General features: G+C 44.7%; 1 protein-coding gene across 2 annotated transcripts in view; it reads left to right on the forward strand.

Moving 5' to 3' along the window:
- CILP (cartilage intermediate layer protein) overlaps positions 1 to 17,635 on the forward strand; it is a 155,689-nt gene that overhangs the window by 32,089 nt on the left and 105,965 nt on the right. For both annotated transcript variants that reach the window (XM_078683073.1, XM_078683074.1), the window contains exon 2: positions 14,489 to 14,636. In XM_078683073.1, the coding sequence (XP_078539199.1) occupies positions 14,570 to 14,636 (67 nt within the window). In that variant the 5' untranslated portion in view covers positions 14,489 to 14,569. The remainder of the gene's footprint in view (positions 1 to 14,488; positions 14,637 to 17,635) is intronic.

The raw sequence follows: 17,635 nt of genomic DNA on the forward strand, positions 1-17,635 counted from the left end.
TGGTCTCGGCCATCAATTGTCTTATGAGGTGTGACTTCTCGCTGACCACTTCCTCAGCAAGTACCTAGAGCTCAAACCCTTTCAATTTAATCTTCCTGGGCCTTGCTGAAGCCATGGTGGTGTTCTGGGTATTTTTGTTGACTAAATGGGTTTTGTAGAGAGAGGATGCTACTGGATCCTCTTCTTCAGCGCAACTGATTTCATAAAAAGGAGGCACATAGTGCCTTTTTTATTTTTGCTTTAGATGTAGAAAGAGCATATCAACGTTTGTACATCGTAAGACACGACATTCTGAAAAAGCCTTCATGTGTTTTTGGCCACTCTTTATGATGTTTAACTTTCGTTGTAAGTTTCTATGCATCCACAATAATAGATGGCCCAGTAACACCAGCCCCAGCATTTCTAGGCCTGATATTTCCAGCTCTAAAAATGTCCAGGCCCAGAATTGCCCCAGGTAATAAAAGGCCTGGTAATTTCAATTCCATCACATCTAGGAAAATGTGTAATTCACATTATTGTGTGCTGGATTACTGGCACGCAATGGTAAATCTAGATGGGATATTACCACACCCATTTATCGCAAAACCTGTGATGAGGACCTGGGTATCTTTACCAAATTTAAAGTGTTTATAGACTTGCTGTGCATGCATAGGCAGAGAGTAAATTGCAACACATGGACACACAGTGAGGGCTTTGGGGCAGATGTGCATACTACACAACGAGTATGTGACATACGGAAATACAGCATAGTCAGAATGTTTGAGGAGTTTGGGTGCATGCAGTCTGGGGAGATTGAGTAATAAGGTAATAAGGGGGGAATGTGAGGAGCTTGGTGACACAAACAGTATAGAGATCTGGGCATCCGAATAGACAGTTTGAAGAACTTGTGGCTCACGTTCATCTAGGGGTCCATTTACAAGTCAGGCAGAGTGGAATCACATCATGGTCTCGCGCGTTCATGTTATTCTGCCCGATTACACGTTTTTCCACAAGCGGTTTTACATCAGTGCAGTATATCACCTGATTTCGCCAGTTGTGAAATTACTGTGCAATATGACCAGGCTCAAATTCAGTATGTAGTTTAATTATACGCAGAAAAAAAGCATGTTCTTGGTAATACAAGATGTGGGAAGGTTAGAAAGAACTGTGCACATTCCTCCAAAGTCTTCTTCCTGCTCAGAGCAGATGGTAACCGTTCCAACACCGCCATAACCCCCAGAAATTGTGACAGCACCGAATCATGACATACAAACATCAAGGTCAACACTTAAAATCATGTGCCACACAAACATTCAGTGTTGCACCTATTCCAAAAGACACTGCATAAATACAGTGCAACCACTTTGCACAGGTTAACCCCTGCATGTGGGCTTGTGGCCTGCATGGCTAGCCATTTCCACACTCCTCCCCTTTCTTCACGATGACATCAGCTACAGGGTGGGAAATGTGATCAAATGAGCTGATGCAACAGTGACTGCAGTTGGGTAGAGATGGTCGTAGATTTTAGGAGACTGAAGCAGTTGTCAACTCCAGGGCACAGGAGTCTTTGACTACTGTGAACCTGATGCATGTTGTGCACTGCTGACTGGCACAGAGGCAGACTAGCTGACTGTAGCTTGGGTGGGTATTGCAGGGAGTTGAAGGTGGGGTGGCATGTGAGCAGCACTGGAGGTAAAAGTGGTAGTGATTGTTTCATGACATGACACTAGCAACTCAGGACATGCAATGCTGTGACTTTATGCCATGAGAAATGTCTTACTTTAAGCTACATCTAAACAATGTTTCTTCTGCTTCCACTTTGAGATGCAATGCCCAACATTTCAATGGACTGCCACCTGCATGCACTGTCTCCTCTTTTTGTCATGAGTGATATCTTCCACAACAGTACAATGTTGGCGTGCATTCCTGTGCCTTATATTTCAAAGGAGCATTTCATATATGCCTCCCAAGCGTTGCACTGGGGCATGCCATTTGTCTCTCACGCAGTTATAGTAGAATAATGATGCAAGATTGCCCAGTGCTAGATATGTAGTTACATCTAGCAGGCATATCACAAATATTATAAGTGGGTATTAGTGTTCCCTAATGCACATGTCATATGTACCTGGAGTGTGTTAGTGCAACTGCACTCAAAGTGCTGGTATGCCAGGCTTTGATATCAGTGCTGAAATTCCTCCTGCTTCAGCCCTATCCTATATGACCTCAGTGCTGATCAGGCTTCATATGTTGTGACTCTGCTCCTCCCTGGGAGTCAGGTTAAACTCTGCTCCAGTTCCTGCCTGAGTTGCAAGGCTCTGAGATCTGATTCTTAGAGGTCATTGACACGAGGTTCAAAGTTTTAAAACCTTTCCTTGCAATCTTTCACCATCCAGGTGTGAAAGGAGACTGCATTGACCTTATGCGTTACCTGCTGCCAGATCTTTCCTCTCACCTGGGCCATGAACGTTTGCAGCAACTAGCCAGGGCTCCTTTTTCACAGCCTGCAGTTCAGGCACACTGAGAACGTGTTCATGTGGTCAGAGGCCCTGGTAGACAGTTACCCGGTTTGCAGAAGTGGATAGCTGTTTCATGGGTAGAAATGGATTAAAACTCCTTATAATGGCTGCAAGGAGATATTCTATTTGGAGCTAGTCTCCACAAATGATGGATGCCTCCAGGATGGTGCTCAGGTATATCAGTGATGTAAGGACTATAGAATCACAATTATGTTTAGAGAAGAAATGCAAAGTGAAGCAAAGAGCAATGCTTTGTAAAAACTGCCCTCACCCACGACGAGTTGTGGCATGGTTCATCATAGGGCTGCTACAACACCTCTGCGCAGATCAACGCTGGAGGTGGAGCAATAAGGTAGAGAAGACAATTCAAACACACACAAAAGGAAAAGGATCCCAGAAATGATAAGTGCAGATGGAAAATCTAAAACTAACTAAGGGATATCCTCGTAATAATTGTATTCCTGTATACCCTTGTTAGGGTTAAAAGGTATCTCCCTACCAAAGGATGGTGGTGAGGTGAGAGTATTAAGCACCCTTCACCCCTCCATTCTGCGAAATGGTTGACATGTTTCTGCCGGATTGCGTGTCTCTCCCGGCTTTCGTCAGGACTGTCGGAACCCTCTGCTAAATCCCTTTCAATCTGTATTCAAGTTGTATTACTAATTACTCCAGCGTTACTAGTTACAGGAGGAGAGGTCGCCCTCTCCTCCCGTGCCATGTCTAGCAGTTCATTAATATAAACTCAATCCTAACAGGAGTGTGATTACGGTACCCACCACTCTTACTAGTACCAGGTGGGGTTATGGTGTGTAGAATGCAGCATACATAGAAGTTGCAACTCGTTATTTTGTTTAATTATTGTTTATGTGCAGGAAGGGAGACATTCCTGTACATAAACAATCAATGGCGTTTTGCTGTTTCTATGTGCACTGCACTGCACAACGCAGCACACATGGAAAAAGCAAAAACGAGGAGAAATAAAGCATTTCTCCTCGTTGCGCCTGTTTAAGTCCAGGTTTTCTCTGATCTTAACTGGACAAGGCGGTTTGCCAGTCCTCATCATCCAATTCTAGACCGTCGGCGGTCCACGAAGCCCTTTTGGCACTGTCCCATATTTACACCACCCTTGTTAATATGGGTCAGCGTCAAAATCAATGGGTGTTGGGGTGGATTGCCCACTGCAACACCCATTGCCCGCCACTTTCACGCTAATTATAGCGTGAAAGGGTGCCTTATTTACAAGGCCGCTTTAAGCCATTTCATTAATGATGCCTTGTAAATAAGACGAAGCCCCTATCACCACAGGAACGTCACTACAAATGACGTTGTGGTGGCGATAGGGGCTTGTAAATATGCCCCTTAACCCTTTCCATGCTCATGATGGCTTGGAGCCGTCATCAACTTTCGCTCCACCCAGGCTCCACCTGCGCGGCACTAATTCCCCTCCTGTGCGGGCAAATTAGTGAGTGGGCGGGGTCATGACGGCTCCACTCCGTCATGAGCACACACCGCCCGTGACTCATGACAGCGTGGAGCCGTCATGAGTAAGGGAGCGCCACGCCCAACCCCTAGCCCCACCAGCGCCGCGGCCGAATTTGCACCGCGGCGAAGGGGTTAATGCCTGTTCCACTCATAATCAGGGCCCTAGTGTGGGGAATGTGGTATTTGCTTACGAACTCTTGAGAAAGTAAAGGAAAGAGGGCAGAGCTTGAGGCACTTTGTGTTTGGGTTCCCTAAATGTGCAGTGTGGTGTACTACGCAACACTGGCATCAAGTGCAGTGATTCTGATAATCAGAAAGTGCAAAGGGAAATACACAATGACTACCTTAAGGCTCCTGGATATGGAATACAAGGTGCTAAGGGGTAGTGGGCATGCAGAGTGAAGAGACCAACCACATGTAAATACTGTATGAGGAATGTAGAGTGAGGGATCATGAGGGATAGGGTGTGAGAGGTGGAGGATGTATGAGCCATGAGGGATAAGAGGTGAGTGTTGAGCAATGAGGAATGAGGACTGTTAAGTGACAGTGGGGGAGTGAGGGATAAGGAGAGATGAGGGTTGAGAATCAAAGGACGAAGAATGAGGGACGACGATTTATGTCTAATGAGTGAGGGAAAAGGAGAGTGTTGAGCGTGAGGGAGGAGAGGTGGAGGATAAGAGTTGAGAAATAGAGAATGGGAAGTGAGAAGTGTGTAATGGTGATGTCATAAAAATAGCTTTACAAAGGGGGTGTAAATTATGTGCCTTTTAACCAATTTCTTTGTAACATTGCGCTGTAAAATGTACTTGATTTTCTAATTTGTATTAAAGTTTTCATTGTGGGCGGAGATCTCCCATTTTCCCCGCTTAAAGGAGGCCTTAGAGCCTCGGTATGAGCACCTCAAATGTGCTCCATTAAGTCCACATCCAGGAGTTACCACTATCAGGGGGTACCGGCCATTTTCAGTAACAGAGGTAATGAGGATTGCACGTGGAACACTGAGTTTTCCATGAATAATGAGCAATTGTGGAGGAAAGCCGTAATTCCAGGCATGATTCCCCTCCATTCTATTCCAGAATTGTACTCAAGGATTTCTGCTGCTTTTAGCATACCGGACCCCCTGTCCTGTGTCGAGGGTTTACCAGTCCTGTGGATTTACTACTGACCATGTATGACTGATCTTATCAGAATTACAAGGTCAATGGTAAAACAAAGGCCCAGTACATTTCACCATCCATGTTCTTTTCACCAACTCGTTTCACCAAGATAAGCAGAAGTTCTGTGAGAGTCTAAGATGGAAGAGAAGCAGGGGCAGGGTTGCTAGGTTTAAGGATGTTTGTGACATTGATGGGAGTTTATCGGGGACTAAGGAATATTCAAGTGATGCACGTGGCTGAATGGAGTTTTGTCAGGCAGAGTTTGCTATGCTAATGCATCCGGTGAGCAACTCTTGTGCCATATACGGAAGTGCGCTGGTTTGTGGGAGTAGCATTGATCCTGGTGAATGTAAAATGCATTAGGATAACGCAAGAATCAGTCATGACTAAGGCTCCCAGTTTTCCTTTCCTACTTAGTTTTACAAATAAATACAGTCAGAAAACAAATTTGTGAATTTGTTTTCTGTATGCATTTATTTCTAAAAGTGGAAAAATACAGGACATTTGGCCCTTTTAAATGACTCTTCGTGCTGTGTTTCATGAATTCCAGTCCATCAGCTGAGCAGATAGATGGCATTCTGAGTTAAAAAACCGGATGAAATGTCACCATATGCTAAAATGTACCAGTGGGTGCTTTTTTCTGTTCTATTTGGCTGCTTGATTTACTAAAACACGAAAGGCATCAAAGTATGAGTGCCTGTTTGTTCAGTTAAATGTCAAAATATACAATTTTATAGCTTCATTTATTCACAACAAATAAAAATAAACATGGATAAATGCCAAAAAATATATATGAATAAATACATACAGAATGTTTAAAAAAATACAATAAAACAGGGAGCCCTAATCATGACCCATGTTTGCCTTGTCTCCATAGTTGGACTAATGATGATGATGAGGGCAAGCCATGTTACGTGTGAATGAGCAACATTAAAGGATGAGATATGTTCTGCAAATGAGTCGCCTATTCTTAGTAGGTCCAACAGAGTTAGTAGGAAACCTAATTACTTAGATACACATGAAATGTGTTGAAGTCTTACAGGTAGATTCATCAAAGACCTGTTTTGCGAGTCTTTAATAGCGATTCATAAGGAATCGCTATTAAGGACTTGCAAAACGGGATTCATGTAGGAATCGCTAAATAAATTGCGATTCCTACACATTCCTTATTTGCGATTAGCAAATTGCTAATCGCAAATAAGGAATAACTTCCCATTCATTCCTATGGCCCTACAGGCCCATAGGAATGAATGGGGAGTTATTCCTTATTTGCGAGTAGCAATTTGCTAATCGCAAATAAGGATGCGATTTCAAGGGTGCCAGGGGTGTCCAAAGGACACCCTGTAGCACCCCTGAAATGCAAATTTACACAGGAGTTGCGCACACACATGTCCAAAGGACATGTGTGTGTGTGTGTGTAACATGCAACTGAGGAAAATGCACTAAAGTGTTTTCTTCTTTTTTTTCGCTTTTTACCACGAAGTCTGACTTCGTGGTAAATAGCGACCAAATATTGCGAATTTGCAATTTAAAATTGGTTAATGAATTGCATTTAAGGAATCTCAAATAGAGATTCCTTAAATGCAATTCCTCGCAAATATGCGATTTCGCTATTACCGATTTTTGCATTTGGGATGATGAATCCCAAATGCAAAAATTGCGCTCGCAAAGGGCCAGATTCTGAGAATCTGGCCCTTTGCGAGCCGATTTTTGTTTCATGAATCTAGCTGCTAGTTCTTTCTTTGTCTTTGTTTTTCTAACTTAGGTTTCATGATTGCTTATTATGTTCTGCCTTTACAAAGTGGCATCTTTATTTACAAAGTGTTTTCATGTTGTCTGACATTAACTACAAGCCTTTATGTTTTTTACTGGTTGTTCACATTGTATTATGATTCTGGTTTAATTGTATAAGGGTAAGACTTTTTTATACCAGGCATGACATTTTATTTGGAACTATCAGGTTCAATGTAGGATGTTGCGATTCCTTAATTGCGATTAATAAGGAATCGCAATTAAGGAATTGCAAAAGCCTATGCATGTAGGAATTGCCATAAAATTAGCGATTCCCAAACATTCCTTAATTGCGACTTGTAAATTGCGAGTCGCAATTAAGGAATGCCTTTCCATTCATTCCTATGGGCCTTCATGCCCATAGGAATGAATGGGAGATTACATGCGCAATCAGTGGGCTCGGCCAACTTCACGATATTAGGAGATCTTAATCTCCATTTTGACTTGACTCAAGACCCCACCATCAAAAACCTCCTGGCTGACTTTGCAGCCTTACAATTAAATCCCTTAATCCAGGCTGCCACACACTCGGCTGGGCATATATTAGACCCTGTCTTCACCAACATCCCGTAGGTTAGGACAGAAGTGCCTAAACCTATGGGGTGGACAGACCACTATCTAATCAAAATCACCATGATGGTTAGGGAAACGTTCAACAAAGACGAGCCTACTCGATGCCTAAAGAGGCCGTGGCATAAACTTTTAGTCAGCAACCTCCACGCCACTCTAGGAGAATTCCAGTATGAGGCAAACATGAATATCGATATGACATACGCTGCCTACCATGATTGGATTACTAGAGGACTAGATGCCCTCATCCCAGCCAAATGGACTAAGGGGCGCAGTTCCCCCTCCAACCCATGGTACAATGACACGTTGAAATCCATGCGAAAAGAATGCAAAAAAGCCGAGCTAATCTGGAAAAAGGATTACAATGATAGGGATGAAGCATCTTATTTAGCCAAACAAAAACTCTATCATAAAGCTATTTGCTCCACACGCGCCTCCTTTTACGCAGAAGAAATCAACTCTAGCCCAAATCCACCAAAGTTATTTTTAAATTGGTGCAAGAACTGCAGAGTAGCAGAACCTCAGCCTCCAGCATTACCTCTGCGCAGCAGTGTGACGACCTTGCCACTTTCTTCGTAGAAAAAGTACAAAAAATCTACAGATCATTCCCACAGCACCCTTCTGACCCGCCTAACTCCACTAAATCCCTTACTGATGGCACCATGCTGATGCTTATACCAGAAATCTCATATGAGGATCTAACTAAACTCAGCAGGAAGGTTAAGTCTGGTTCCCCAGCAGACCCAATGAGGCGGCTCAATTTATTGAATCTTTAGAATTTTTCCTACCTTCCCTGGCCTCTATACTCAACCCTTCTTTTTCTTCGGCTAGTGTCCCGACTGTTTGGAAACAAGCCTGGGTCTCCCCCATTATTAAGAAGCCTACCTTAGACCCTTCCAAACTGGAAAACTTTAGACCCATCTCGCTGCTCCCATGGCTGTCTAAACTTGCGGAGGCTCATGTAAACAACGTTCTGTCCCAACATATGGACCATAATAACATCTTGGACCCATCTCAAAACGGGTTCAGGCCGGGCCACAGCACTGAGTCTGCCCTCCTGTCCTCGACTGAACATCTCAGGACAATCCTTGATGCCGGTCAGAGTGCTGCGCTGATTTTATTAGACCTCAGCGCAGCCTTTGATACGGTCTCTCATAACATTCTGGTAAATCGTCTGGTGACAGTAGGGATTACTGGTCTTGCCCTGGAATGGTTCCGCTCATTCCTGAAGGACAGATCCTTCCAGGTGTCAGCTCCCCCGTTTCTCTCCCAGTCCCATTCCATCGGCCAAGGAGTCCCTCAGGGCTCTGCATTTAGCCTATCCCTTTTTAATCTATATGTGCAGCCACTTGCGGCAGTGGCTAAAGAGTGGGACCTAACGCTGGTGTCATATGCAGATGACACGCAGCTGGTCATCACTCTCACTAAAGGCCCGTCCACTTCGGCCTCGAGATTTAGGGATGGCCTGGCGGCAGTAGCCCAGTGGATGACGGACAACTGCCTGCAGCTTAATGCAGGCAAGACAGAGGTGCTGCTCCTCGGGAAGAACTCCAGCTATTGGAATGAACACTGGTGGCCCTCGTCGTTGGGCACCATTCCATCACCTAAAACCTTGGTCAAAAATCTCGGCATCTGGATGGACTCCTCGCTTAGTTTCCAGACCCACACAAAAAAAGTGGCAGCTACTTGTGTGGGCCTGTTGAGGAGTCTCAACCCGATACTCGGTTTCTTTGACTCCAAAGTCTGCCAACTCATTGTTCAATCCACAATCCTCTCCCGTTTAGACTATGCCAATGTCTTACTCTTGAGCGCCAACAAAGCGGAGATAGTGCGATTGCAACGCGTGCCGAACTCTGCGGCAAGAGCCTTGGTTGGTCTTCCCCGAAGATGCTCGGTCCGAGCTACCATCCGAAATCTGCATTGGCTGCCCATTGAATCTCGTATTCAGTTCAAAACCCTCATCATGGCATTTAAGATCCTCAAACTCGGCTGTCCAGAACTTTTGTGCCCGCTTCTAACATGTTATGTGCCACAACGCAATTTGCACTCATTAGGCCAGCACCTCCTGACTGTACCCCGTACTAAGCTTTGCCGAATCGGCGGCCGCTCCTTTAGGGTTTTGGGAGCCAAGCTCTGGAATTCCTTGCCACTGAACATTCGCTCTCTGGAAAACTTGTCTGCCTTCCGGAAAGCTATTAAGACCCATCTGTTCCCCTCTCCTTAGGACTCTGTATGCCTTCCTTCTTCTCTTTGTACAGCTTTGGTTGGTTTCTTAGCGCCGGGACGCCTCTTTGCTGGGGCAGCTGTTGCGCTTTATCAAAATGTTAACATAACATAACATTTGCGAGTACCAATAGGTACTCCCAAATTGTGCATGCATTTTCAAGAGTGTCAAAAGGACACCCTGTTGCACCCCTGAAATTACTCTGTGCACATATGTTGCGCACACACATGACCCAAGAGCATGTGTGTGTGTAACCTACAACTTTGAAAATTGCACTTTAGTGCATTTTTCAAAGTTTTTGCAAATTACCATCAAGTTCAACTTGATGGTAATTTGCGCCCCCTAGTAGCGAAATCGCTATTCTAAAGTGGTTATTGCATTGCATTTAAGGAATTGCAAATTGTGATTCCCTTAAATGGAATCGCAATTTGAGAAAGCACAATTAATTGCGAATTCTCAAATTGCGAGTGCCTTGAACCTTGAAGCATCGCAAATGCCCTTTTTGCGGGTGCAAACGGATGATTTTTGCTCATCACACCATTTGCGCTCGCAAAAATGGTTGATGCATGTGCCTGTATACTTTAGCAGGAACTATTATGACTTGCTCATGGAGTCTGACGTGAAAGGGGTTGAATGGACAACTGTGAGCCCTCGTTTGGATCTTCTCACTAGTATGCCCGACTTTGTTCTTTGGAGCTCTTCACACAGAAAGAAATTACACTCCTGACTTATGATATTCCCTTCGGCTATTCCTACTTCACACAGTTCTATTTTCAAGACAGGACGGCAGCTCTTATTTTTCTTATCTGAAATGAACATGTTGAGACCACAGTCAGTAAATGTGTCTTTGAGTGAACGGCTTCATGCCAGTCTTAATACTCAGGATCTTCAGCAGGGTTTTTGGTGAAGGGTCCCTGTCCATTTCTGCAGGCTACTTAGAGTACTCCAGAGGCCCAGCCCAACCTTTGGTGTAATCTGAGGCAGTGTTTACCCATCCACTCTCTGACATTCTATAAGCTGTTGTTCTAAAAGTGCTAGCTGATGCTGCATTGCTTTCAGGCTGGAAAATAAGCTGTGTGTCATCAACACGCACAAACAAGAGGTCAGGGAGGGTATGAGGGTAGTCAAGAGAGCCACATAAATAAGGAACAGTTGGGTGAAAGAGGGGAGCTCAGGAGAATGCATCAGGACATGGAGAATGCTGTGGATGAAAAACAAGGTATAGAGACTCGCTGAGGCAGGTTTACCAAAACCAGGAAAACCCAAACCATGATTTCAAAAGCATAGATGTCAAAAGGCCGTTGAAACGGTGCCCTCTAGCACAAAGTCCTACTCTCAGAGTCCTCCAAGAACCAAAGCCTGGTTGATTCCGCAGAGTAATAACAAGCTACCCAATTACACATGCTTGTTACCTCTGACAAGTATTAGTTACTAAGACTTGATTTTCAGATATCCCAAATTGTCAGTTTCTCTCTTGAGGCATTCCCCCATCATCTCATGCAGTCATTTTTAGCAAAGGCCAAAGCACTGCAATTAGAAGGGCCAAACAGTGGACTCTAAAATACAAGACATAGGTGGTGGGTGAGGGCCTTCCTTAACATCCCAGTGTGGTTGTTCTGATGCTCCCGTGAACGGCTTAGACCTTTCTTCATGGACACTCTTCTTTTTGTTAATTGAATATTGACCGGGGAACAAGAGTGTCAGAGTACTCTCCCTACCTCTCTCTTTGTCATACAGACATTCGGTCTCTTTGGTGGGGCCCGATGATGAAGCATGTCATCACTAGGTGGTGAGTGAGGGCCTTCCTTAACATCCCAGTGTGGTTGTTCTGATGCTCCCGTGAACGGCTTAGACCTTTCTTCATGGACACTCTTCTTTTTGTTAATTGAATATTGACCGGGGAACAAGAGTGTCAGAGTACTCTCCCTACCTCTCTCTTTGTCATACAGACATTCGGTCTCTTTGGTGGGGCCCGATGATGAAGCATGTCATCACTAGGTGGTGAGTGAGGGCCTTCCTTAACATCCCAGTGTGGTTGTTCTGATGCTCCCGTGAACGGCTTAGACCTTTTCTTCATGGACACTCTTCTTTTTGTTAATTGAATATTGACCGGGGAACAAGAGTGTCAGAGTACTCTCCCTACCTCTCTCTTTGTCATACAGACTGGGAAAAGCCTTTGTTCTCCTTCAAGAAAGGGCGCAGCCTAAAGGACACCCTTGTCCATACTCGACCCAGAACTGAGGCAGCAACCACAGAAAGATCAATCACCGAAATGTGGGGCCTGCCACAAATCACTGGACACTTCCCCTGTGCTAACTGCAGTGTTTGTCATTTGACGACACACACAAAAACTCTGGAGCTTGAACCTGGGAAGGTGTGGACACAGAGATGCCACACCAATTGCAACACGCAAAATGTTGTCTACCTCATCACCTGTGTCTGTAACCTACGATACGTGGGAATGACGACCCGAAAAGTGAAGCAAAGGATAGGGGAACATCGTTCCAACATCAGGTTAAAAAAATTGACTACCAAAATGAGCCGCCACTTTTTGGAACAAAATCACACTCCCAACGATCTGCGTTGGACTATAATTGAGCATGTAACTGGCACCCAGAACCTTCCCACTCTCCTTTTCGAAAAGGAACAAAGGTGGGTCTACAGATTGGGCACCCACCATGTAGGGCTTAATGACGATATTCCGTGGAATGCTATAACCAAATGAAAATGATCTGTGTTTTTGAATGAAAATGATCTGTGTTTTTGATCTGTGTTTTTGAGTCAGGACGTAAGACAACATATCAGTACCAACCAGGGTTTTTTTGAAATATAACCTAAACCCCTTTTTCATCTATTTTGACGGGTTCTGTTTAAAATACTCATGATCCCTCTTTCTATTGAGTTTACCTGTGTACAATTGCCATCTGTGGATAGCTGCCTGCACGCATCAAACACTCACGGGCCAACTCTGATGAATTTGATTTTTATCGTATTATCGACAGTCAGAGCGAGCACGGCGTTCATCCGCCAATCAGAGGGCAGCGCCTAAGCATGTGACCAGTGACGCTACTTGCACAATTCCTTCTATGTTTATAGGAGGCACCTAGCAACCAATAACCTCGTGACCGCCGTCTGATCCAATCGAACGCTCTGGCCGGCAACACGTCATGCGGCCACACCCACCCGGAAGCGACTGCCACTTTGCCGTTCTGCTTTTTAAGCATCGAACCGAGCCCGCGCTGACATCGTCGGGGTCCAGTTCGAGGCAGACGTAGGTGCACTACGGGTGCCGAGCGTCGAGGGCGTAAGTGGAAATCCTCTGCAGGAAACAGAGCTAAGTACTGATCGCGCTCCGCTTTCCAAGGGGCTTACTCCATTATAATACTGTCTTAAAGTTTCTGATGGAATCATTATTAGCACCACAGCACCAGGATTTCGAAACTGCTATTGTTGTCGCCATCATGAAGATGTAGCAGTGCTAGTGCCATTGAATGAGGACTCCGATGTAATCCAGAATGCTTCCCAGATTGCAGGACCGTAACCCTTTTGTGTTTCAGAAATATCAATGATGGGTCTCCAGGGGTTTCAGCCACGTTCTAAGTAGGGTGGTGTTGTAGAATCGTCTTAAACACCTTAGTCCTATCTTTTATAAACAAAGTTTTATCTACTTTTGAGAAAAAGGATTCCGCTTTGTATCCAGTGATAGGAATAGTGATCTATCCCTAGCATGCCATCATAAGTATTAATTAGGCAGGTCATTCTGTGACTTCTGCGATTCAATTCAGAAGCAGAGGTGCGTGACGAAATGTGTAGAGTTGATATTGTATTGTATTGTATTGAAATTGTATTTATAAAGCGCTTACTACCCTTGACGAGGCATTGAAGTGCTTTTAGGCGAGAAGCACGCTACCTCGGAAATCAAAAAGGATTAGTGGTGGATTAGTATAGGAAAATATGAGTTAATTTGAGTGCTAGACATACGAGTCTGTTAGTTGGATTGAATAGGATAATGGAGGGATAGAAGGGGAAAGAGTCTAGAAAGTGTCATTTTTGAGATAATAATACCAAAATGAGGTATGGGATAGGTGAAAGGAGAGATGGAGGAAAGAAGAGTCTCTAGAAAGGGATTAGGAAGATCATAGTAGTAAAATGAGGTTTGGGATGAGTCAAAGCAGGGATTCATGAGGGAAGAATTTAGAAAGGGTTGTTTGGGAGATCATAGTAGTAAACTGAGGGCTGGGGTGAGCCAAGATGGGGGGATAGAGGGGGAAAGAGTCTACAAAGGGTTATTTTGGAGATCATGGTAGTAGAATGAGGTTTGGGATGGATCAGAGAGTGAAGGTAAAGGATATATTGAGAGAGATGTAGGGTGAGACATCAAGCAGTGCATTGGAGAGAGTCGAAGGTTTTTTATTCCCTTCTTCTACGGTAGGAGTAAAGTAATAAATATATAGATACATAACTACATAGATATAAGTTGTTAGAGTCAAGAAAAGAAGAGTCATAATAAGTGAAAGAAAGTTATAGATTAAAGTCACCACAAACTGTTTATTTCATTGTGGAAATAAAACCACCAAACCAAGAGACTGGAGTTTACCAACCAAAATGTGATTTTATGGTAGTGGTTACACAGAAACAGTGACAGCATATTCATTTTACTTTATTGATTTCTATAATGTGCTCTGTAGAAAGTTAAAGGAAGATCGCAATGTTGTTAGTCTTATCAAAAATGAAAAGAAAGGAACTGACCCATGTCCTACATCCTCTAGTGAAGAGGCAGTGAACCCGAAGGCGCTCCCATTGGTGGGACATCGCAGGCAGGAGTCGTGAGCAGATCAGCAAAGCCAGAGATGATCACCACAAAGGGATGGGCCCTCTGCCTACTTCTGCTGGACGTCTTGAGTGTTTCAGTTCAAGGTAAGTGGTACCAAAAAGGGTCGCCACAGGAAAGTCTCACTCTGGGTAATAAGAACTTGTCATTTGACTATCTTTGGAATCTTAATCCTCCTCTAGGATCTTGGTATGTTGGGCAGCTGACAATAGCAATGGCAACCAAGTCAAACAGAATTTACGGGCAGGCTGCGTAACTGATATTGTTGAAAGACCAGGGCCGTTTCTACCATTAGGCAGGACTAGGCGGCTGCCTAGGGCGGCAAAAGGGCTGTGGCGGCAAAAGGGGGAAAAATGTTGTAGGCCTTGATGTCACGTTTGGCGCCACTGGAGGGGGCTGTGTGCGCTGCGATCTGTGCATTGCCAGCATTGCTGCGCTGCACGTGCCATTAGGGTGACAGTACAGACAGAACAGACAGAGAGGCAGGGAAACAGTCGGGTAAGCAGCAAGGCAGGGGTGCGCCAGGGGGTGACAAGTGGGGCGACGCACAGCTGGCAACTAATAGCTCTCCTGGCAGTAAAAAGCGATTGTGTGATCTGGTGCCTCCGTCTCTGGACAGGCCTCGCTCTGCCCCTCCAATCCCCCACTCAGTGGAAGGAGTTACTGTTCTCAGAACTGTGACCACAAAGACAGCAGAGACCCCCTCCCCGGATAAATATACACGCAGGACTACACCATACCTATCTATTCTAAATAACATCGCTGAGGAGAGTAAAACATGGGGGCACATGGCCTCATGAAGACAGAACATAAAACGAGGGATCGCAAAGACCAGAAGAGAGATAGAAAAGGTAAGAACAAAAGCTGAAACATTCCGTGGGGCGAACGGACATGGAGGGCCTGGCAGAGTCATGGAGGTACAGGTGGACACAGAGATAAGAACGAGAGCAGATGCACATTGAGGTGGGAGCTGGGGGGGTGGAGTGGCAAGGTGCAAATGGTTATGGCACCTGAGTGAGAGAGGAGGGTTGAGCGCAGGGTGGGGGGTGAGGAGAGGAGAGATGACATGACAGGCCTGGGTGCTGCAATTACCATGTGAGCTTGAAGCACTTACAGGCAAAGTGAGGAGACCTTGCAGCCCCAAGGACACAGCCATAGGGGGGAGCTGCAGAAGGACTATGGTATTGGGAGGCAGTGGGTAGGTGGTACAGAGACAGGGAAAGATACAGGGGGCTGTGTGAGGAGGGACAAGGGGAGGGGTGAGGAGAGAACTGCTTAAGTAGATGAGGGAGAAAGAAAAGAGGGGACGGAGGAGAGAACAGGTCAAGGAGATGGGGCAGGCAGTCAAAGGCCGGCTCTTGTTTCTCCGTGTCATTCCAAGCCTTCCTGCATCTGGCAGTGTGTATGTGAAAGAATAAAGTTATAGAAGCATAATGGGGAGAATAAGGGTTATCTGTAATTCGAAAAATAAACGGCCCTGCTATTGAGAGATAATTTGCCATTCTAGGATATAAGTAGACCTGAGTGAAAGTTTCATTACGGCTGCCAAATATCAAGAAATTCGAATATTGGCATTACATGAATTTTATAAATACATTTTTGCCATTTTGTTATTGTGAAATTTTGCTTAGTGGTGAAAAAACTCTGCATTCTGGTTAAACTCCCTGTTGTTCTTCGTTGTTAATGGTAATGATAGGGAGTTGTGAATACTTTCGCTGTCAGTAAGGAGTGTACAACATCCAGCTATCCAGTCTACTTGCTACTAGCCCCTAATACAAGTTCCTTTATATCTAATGCTTTTTATAGCTAATTCTTCTAGCCTGGATGACCGGGAGAGAGAGTCGGTAGTAAAAGGGGGGGGGGGGCATTTTCAATTCTCGCCTAGGGCGGCAAAACACCTAGAAACGGCCCTGTGAAAGACCATACAAGCTTCATTGAGTTCAACTTGCTTTCACTTTCACTTACCACATATTAGGTGCTTTCCCAGTAATGATCCATAGAAAGGCAACACAAAGAACCAGTCTGGAAACGTAAGACTTATACCAAAGAATGTAAGGGGTGATTTATCCAGACTTTGTGCTGCAAAGAGTCACAGAGTGGCTCAAAGTGACACAAAGTCTGGGAAGAGAGTTTACTTTCCAGTGCAAAAGGGATTTTGTGCTGGAAAGGTGCCATTTTCAAATTGAGCTTTGCGCTGCTTTGCTTTAAGCGGTGAATTACATGGCTGGAACTTGGGCGGATCAGCGCAAGCATCCATCTTTTATGCAAAGACCATCAAGCCAAACGAGGCTATGCATCAAAAAATAATGCCTCCTTGAGCAGGTGCAAAGTCGGAGGAATGTTGTAATTTCTCCAAACAATCAACACATCGCGTGTGTAGGATCCAAGAGACAGTTTAAAAGTGTGTAGTAAATAAGTGATTGCAGCAACTGTGAAAGAGCTATAAACGCATCTTTGGTACCGCGAGTCCTCAAGACACCATTCATTAAAATTCAGTCACATTTCAGAATGAGCCAAAAATATGCAGAAAAAAAAATTACATGTACATTTTTCTCATACATGATAATTGTAGACAGCCTGCATGACAGATTGCATTTTACTCTTCGTTGAGTCGGTGAGCCCAGCACTCCATGTTACTTTTTGATTAGGACCGAGCATACCTGTAGTTTCCCTACAATTTTAATAAGGAAGGTCGAGACATAGCCTTGCAGATCAATCAAAGTCATTTTTGTCTAGTATCTGAAGTTAATCAAAGCACTCGAACTCCCTGTTTTTTCTTTCCCCTGCTGTGCCTCTACAGGAGTTCTTTCGCATTGATGAGGCTAGCCTTGAGACCCTTAAACAGAATGATTTCCTCTTCAGAAACCTACAGAGAGGAAGCAGCCATTACTGTATTTTCCTAGAGTGATAATTTCCCCAGAGTCGAATCATCCCCTCATGAATTATGCGGCAGAGACAAGACCTTTGCCTCCCACAATCAGCGGAGAGCGTCAGTGAGGACGGAAGTGCTGCTGCACGGGTACCAGAGACCTCTCTCTTCTGCATTATAATGTAGATCTGCCTCTCTTGGAGTCCTCTAGTCTTG

This window comes from Lissotriton helveticus, chromosome 3_1 (assembly GCF_964261635.1).
Source record: "Lissotriton helveticus chromosome 3_1, aLisHel1.1, whole genome shotgun sequence".
Classification (NCBI taxonomy): Eukaryota; Metazoa; Chordata; class Amphibia; order Caudata; family Salamandridae; genus Lissotriton; species Lissotriton helveticus.